Here is a 6,058-nt window from a genome sequence, read left to right as displayed (position 1 = left end):
ACGAGTCTTCCGTATTGCTTTTTTTCACATTCGTAGAGTACATTATTGTCTACCTATATATAGAATTTTTGTTGCTAATTTTTTGGAACTACAAATTGCCATTTTCGATTTTTGAAAAAATGGGCTACATGTAGCCCGAGCCACAAAATGCCACACTCGAAAGCGACGGCCTTAAATATATGTTGGTGTAACAGTGTTTGGGCTTACAGTACTTTGCTTGTTGTGTACTTGTACGTCGCGGTCACCATTGCTCCTGTGCTGCAAGATCGTCTATATAAACATGCCTTGGATTCTTGGTACATTTGCATATATAGTAGCTTCATCTTCCTCTCCGACGACAGGTTGCCAATGGCGTAGTATGCGGAAACGTACGGTTGTTGGCACCTAACTTTTCAGCGGCTTGGTCTCCGGAGCTCAAGTAAAGCTCAACTCCATTTTATTAGTTGGAACACTTTCTTCCATTCTTGTCCAGCTTAGTTAGTTGCAGTGTCTTACTTAATTTCTTTGCTCCTATTTCTGCCTTAATTTCTCTCTATACTTCGTTGAGAAATCTCTCCACAGGTTTCTTAGCATGAACTGATTAAAGAGGTTACTGCATGAACTGAAATTAACTAAAGATGATTCTTGCTACACATCACGGACATACCTTTCATTCATTTTTCTTGCGCGCTCCTTTGTTTGCCCTAGCTTCACCTTGTGAATTCTGCATGCATATGTAGGAATTAGTGTAGAAATGGCACCATCAGCTCCTCCGAGTCAGGAAGAACCCACCCAGCTGCCGTCGCCGGGGAAGCAATTCAGAAACCAGCTCGCTGCCGCCGTGAAGAGCATCGACTGGACTTACGCCATATTCTGGTGTATCTCAACAAGCCGCCCAGGGTAATATCAACTTGACTCAATCTACTGACACTCAAGCTAGAGACGAACACCGGATGGCTGGTTCCTTTCCGCTTACAACTAATATAATCCAGCTGGTCTTGCGCGTACATGCGTCTCCGGCCGGTTCCGTATGTTTTACAGATTCCTGACGTGGAATGACGGCTTCTACAACGGCGAGGTAAAGACTAGGAAGATCACCAACTCCACGGACCTTACAGCCGCCGACCAGCTCGTCCTGGAGAGGAGCGAACAGCTGAGGGAGCTCTACGTGTCGCTACTCTCCGGCGAGTGCGACCACCGGGCTAAACGTCCCGCCGCCTCGCTCTCACCGGAGGATCTCGGCGACGCCGAGTGGTACTACACGGTCTGCATGACCTACGCCTTCCGGCCTGGCCAAGGGTTCGTCTAGACTCTGGACTTTCATCTTATCATGATAAAGATCTACTGTACTGATTACTCAAGGCTGAAGTGTTTGGTGTTCTGCTGTACACGTACGGTCAGGTTGCCTGGCAAAAGTTTTGTGAGCAATCAACATATTTGGCTCTGCAACGCTCAGCTCGCAGACACCAAAACCTTCCAACGCGCGCTCTTAGCTAAGGTATGTCTGTGTGTGCATCTTCAGTTCTATCTCTTCAATATCCAGCAAAAATAGTCTCTCTTTAGTATCTGGCGAATCTGTAGAACTAACTATATTTATGTATACTAACTGATGTATCATGATTAATTTCCTCTCTCTGTGCATGGTAATACTATCTGCTGGCTAATTCAGACCGCGTCTATTCAGGCAAGTGCACTTCAGGCTTCCATCACATTTATTATAGTTAGCACTGCATGTCACTTGTTTAATGTTCAGATTTCTGACCCCAACTGCACGGTTGTCTTTGGACACTTTTTTCAGACAGTTGTTTGTATCCCATTCATGGGCGGTGTGCTTGAGCTGGGGACGGCTGAGCAGGTGAGTACGGGGGAGTGTGCATATATATCATTTTCACCTGTTCTTTTCTCTTTTCGCTATAGATATCTTCCGTCAAATATTATGTGCGTCAGTGTCACGCAAGTGGATTTTACAAGCACCATGTTAGGCACACACTCCCTATCCATCCAATCCATTTTGCTTTCCCTGCGCAATCTTTCTCTTTTTTTTTCCTCCCTAGCGAAAGAAAATTAGTACTTGAAACTTTCCACGTTAACATTTTATTCGAAGCATAATGGGTGGAACATATATTCGGATTTTTTTTGGATATCATAAAACATAAACTACTAATATTAATCCGTAAATTCCTCATTTTAGATATCTTTTGTGCAAAAAAGGTCCCAAGTTACTTTTAGAAAACTTAGTTCCAATATATTTGTCGAGCTGCAAAGTTTTAGGCTTTTACTTTTTTAGGAGATGCAAAAAATAGAAAGTTTTCGCATGGATCTCAACGCAAGAACGAATGAGCTAGATAGGGGTAGGGCTGAACATAAAGCACTTAACAAGGGTTAGTCTGCTTGACTCGTTTAGCTCTGCTCGTTGCAGTAATGAACAGAGCCAAACAAAGCTTGATACCACTAATGTGCTAAACATACAAGCCGGCGATCTTCCCGAACAAATCTTTAAGCTAGTTAATTACGACCTCATCTAACTTACCAACTTGAAATACCAAAACTGCTTGTGCATAGCTTGCTTTGCTAGCCAAATCCTCCTGCTCAGCTTGTATGTTTGGCTAATATACCATGTTGCTGCATGGATACATCAGTGATACATGTGCATACCTCTTTTTTTCTTAACGATCTTTAGCGAGCAACTCGTGAGCGATCACTAGCACATAACAGAGCTAAACAATAATTTTAGCTTGTTAAGATGTTTTTACAATTTTTGTCTTAAAGATCACAAGCATAACAAGCCGAGCCTTAACGAGCCACGCAACTTGTTAGTCCAGCCAGGGGTGTGCGCCTTTCATATTGCTTAGTCACAACTTTCCCGTACATGGTACCTCGGAACGTGCAAACTACAGTCCAGCACAAAACGGGCTAAAAACAGAGTGTTGAACCATCTTACACATCCAGTAAATTACACGTAACCATGACTTTTGAAGCTTCGTAGGATTTTCAAAGAGTGCAATTTTAGGCCTGGCAGTAGTTTTGATTCTAGGTGACTGAGATTCCAAAATTTCAGGAGAACTAGCAAAAGTAAATAAACAGAAGATTTTGCTAATTTTCAGCCGATCGTAAAATATCGTAATTCTCAATCAGCTCGTAGGCCATAGCATTGCAGGTGATTCGATGCTTGCAATAAGTTGCAACATGGGTAGTTACACATGAGGTTGTAACCAGGAAAATGACTCAGAACGTTGGAAACTTGGAATGATATATGATTCGTGCTAGTTATGAGTTATAACATATCGGTTAGGTTGCAACTGAGATAAATACTCCAAACTATTGAGTTATCTCGTGATTCATGCTAGCAAGAAGTTCTAACATAGATTGTAGCCGATATTCGATCACATCACGTGAAATTAGTCACTCCCATAAATAAAAACTCGGCCCCATGTTAATAAAACAAGCTATCATTTGTAGTACTTTGCGTGAATATTATGTGTTTATTTTTTGTTCCATTAGTTGGACGCTCATCAAAGACCGAATCCATCTACATGTATTTTATCGTAGTAAGGTGATATTGATCTTTTTTTGCTAGGTTTTGGAGGACACAAACATTGTGAACCGGATAGGCACATCCTTCTGGGAGATACAGTTTCCTACATGCTCGGAGTCGGAGGAACCAAGCTCCAGCCCATCACAAAACGAACCCGGCGATGAAGCCAACATCGTGTTCGAAGACCTCGACCACAACGCCGTCGAGGGGATGATGTCCGGAGAGATCGAATGCTTGTCCGATGGCAACCTAGAGCTGATCACAAAGGAGATCAACGAGCTCTACAACATTGGCGAGGAGCTGGACGTGCGTGCTCTTGAGGATAACTGGATCCTGGGCGGGTCCTTTGAAGTCATGTCTTCTCTGGAAGCGGAACCGGTGTCGGACGCAGACCGGATCACTGATGATGTTCTCACTCGAAGTTGCTCATTTGAATCCTCTCGATCATCGTGTTTTACGCCCTGGAAGAGGTCATCGGACTCCTCAGAAGACATGGTTATGTCGATTGCAGGGGAGTCACAAAAGTTGCTAAAGAAAGCTATGGCTGGCGGTGCATGGACGAATGGTGGCGGTGGCGACATGGCGAGAGGTCAAGAAAGTAATGTCAAGGGGCATGTCATGTCGGAGAGAAGGCGTCGGGAGAAGCTCAACGAGATGTTCCTCATTCTCAAGTCATTGGTCCCGTCCATTCACAAGGTGTGACCATGCTCATTTTCTTCTTTGTATGTCTTTGTTTTGCATGAGAAGTTGAAGACATTTTCACATAATAACATATGTACTACTATTTCAGGTGGACAAAGCATCCGTTCTAGCAGAAACGATAGCCTATCTCAAAGAGCTTGAGCAAAGGGTAGAAGAGCTAGAATCTAGCAGGGCACCCTCGGGCCAGGCCGATACAGCAGGCCGCAGGCGACACAATGTTGTCGGGAAGAAGGTCTCGGTTGGATCCAAGAGGAAGGCGTCAGAGCTCGGCGATGGAAATATCGAGAGGGGGAACAAGCCGGGCAACATTGTCAACATCACCATGATGGACAAGGAGGTGCTTCTAGAGGTTCAGTGCCGATGGAAGGAGAATCTGATGACACGAGTGTTTGATGCCTTGAAGGACCTCGGCTTGGATATTCTATCCGTGCAGTCCTCGACGCCGGGTGGCCTTCTTGCTCTGAAGATACGAGCTCAGGTGTGGCATGCGCGCACATCAGCCATGATCGATCTCGCAATAGAAATGCATGCAACGTTCCATTCATGCTCATGGTGGCTATATCCATTTACTAATGTAACATTCTCTGGTGATTTTGTTTTGCAGTACGCCGGCTGTACCGCCGTGCCACCTGGGATTATTAGTGAGGCGCTTCAGCGAGCTATAGGCAAGGGCTGAAACAGGTGAGCTGCTGCCATTCGGCATGGCGATGCACACATTAAAATCGTATCCGTGGTGACATTGAACCTAGTGATCGTTGATTTTGCAACGGTACTCTGATCAACAATCTCTTTTAAACGTGAGGACAAAGGCCTGACTCAACTAGGACCACTCCTGACGTCAACAGTTGCCTGTGAAACAGATGGACCACAACCGCTACTTCGCTTCCGCTATGTATTTTGTAATAGGATCTCTAGATCCTCTATGTTGTATTAAAACTGGATCATGTGATCCTTTGTTGTAAGACGATTATGTTATGCAATGAATGATGTTCTGTGATATCAATCTATTATGTCTCGCAAAAACAATCTTCCTGGGATTGCGATGTATGACATACTAGGCATCTGGACTTAAAAATACGGGTGTTGACACAACTACTCCTTCACCTTCTGCCTCAACAAATAATAAAAAGAGGAAGCGGGTTTTACATGACGAAGATGCAATTCAGGTAACCAACATGTCTGATGCATTGCGTGATGTTGCTGGTGCTATCAATAACACTTGCCATACTCAAACACACCCTGATTTGTGCAAAACGGTTATGGACCTTACCAATTTCGACATGGATGAACGGTTGGCTGTTTTGGATTATTTGACGGAGCATAAGGGTAAAGGTCTTAATTTCATCAAAATGGAAGCTGCTGTTCGTGAAGCCTCGTTCAAGCGTATCATAGCAAAAAATCCGGATCTAGTTTGAGATGGTGTGAGTTGATGCAACATCAAAATCTATATCTTTTGTAATGCCTAGTATATTATATGATGCAGACTTGGTAATATTTGCACGTATTTTCTATGTTAGCTTTTGCTGCTGTAGACATGTTGAATTATGTACTGAAGTGAGCCTTGGTAATATATCATTTTGGAGATTTTCGTGCTGCATATTTGCTTCTGTTTTGAATTTATGACGTAATGGATGAAATTTGACAACGTTTGTGTGCTGATCTCACCAAGCCAGGGTAATCACATCTTACTCACATAAGTCAGGGTAATCACATGTTACTCACATGCATTCTACCAAACAAACTCTGAGTGTCAGCATGGGTAAACAGATCTAGCCTACTAAACAACATCTCAACTCATCATATCTCAACAGATAAAGGCTGCCAAACACAGCTGAAAATCTC

At 43.6% G+C, this 6,058-nt stretch overlaps 1 protein-coding gene across 2 annotated transcripts; it reads left to right on the top strand.

Moving 5' to 3' along the window:
• The first annotated feature begins 260 nt into the window (after positions 1 to 260).
• LOC127335982 (anthocyanin regulatory R-S protein) lies at positions 261 to 5,219 on the top strand. 2 transcript variants are annotated; one of them, XM_071826663.1, is made up of 10 exons: positions 261 to 418; positions 720 to 879; positions 1,021 to 1,278; positions 1,381 to 1,477; positions 1,649 to 1,663; positions 1,778 to 1,834; positions 3,557 to 3,935; positions 4,026 to 4,210; positions 4,305 to 4,694; positions 4,821 to 5,219. In XM_071826663.1, the coding sequence occupies exons 2-10, from the start codon at positions 734 to 736 to the stop codon at positions 4,890 to 4,892; spliced, it is 1,599 nt and encodes a 532-aa protein (XP_071682764.1). In that variant the 5' UTR covers positions 261 to 418; positions 720 to 733; the 3' UTR covers positions 4,893 to 5,219. The 2 variants fall into 2 exon arrangements, with proteins under 2 accessions (XP_071682764.1, XP_071682763.1); XM_071826662.1 differs by having other exon boundaries at positions 3,557 to 4,210.
• Positions 5,220 to 6,058: the final 839 nt, after the last annotated feature.

This window comes from Lolium perenne, chromosome 2, assembly GCF_019359855.2.
Source record: "Lolium perenne isolate Kyuss_39 chromosome 2, Kyuss_2.0, whole genome shotgun sequence".
Lineage (NCBI taxonomy): Eukaryota > Viridiplantae > Streptophyta > Magnoliopsida > Poales > Poaceae > Lolium > Lolium perenne.
This window is presented reverse-complemented; position numbering and strand designations above follow the sequence as displayed.

What these genes read in the sequence shown, in the direction of transcription:
- LOC127335982 (XM_071826662.1), top strand. Translation starts at nt 734, where the DNA reads ATGGCACCATCAGCTCCTCCGAGTCAGGAAGAACCCACCCAGCTGCCG. An exon ending in AGCTGGGGACGGCTGAGCAG is followed by an intron (nt 1,835 to 3,556) that starts GTGAGTACGGGG and finishes TTTTTTTGCTAG; the next exon opens with GTTTTGGAGGACACAAACAT. An exon ending in TGGTCCCGTCCATTCACAAG is followed by an intron (nt 4,211 to 4,304) that starts GTGTGACCATGC and finishes CTACTATTTCAG; the next exon opens with GTGGACAAAGCATCCGTTCT.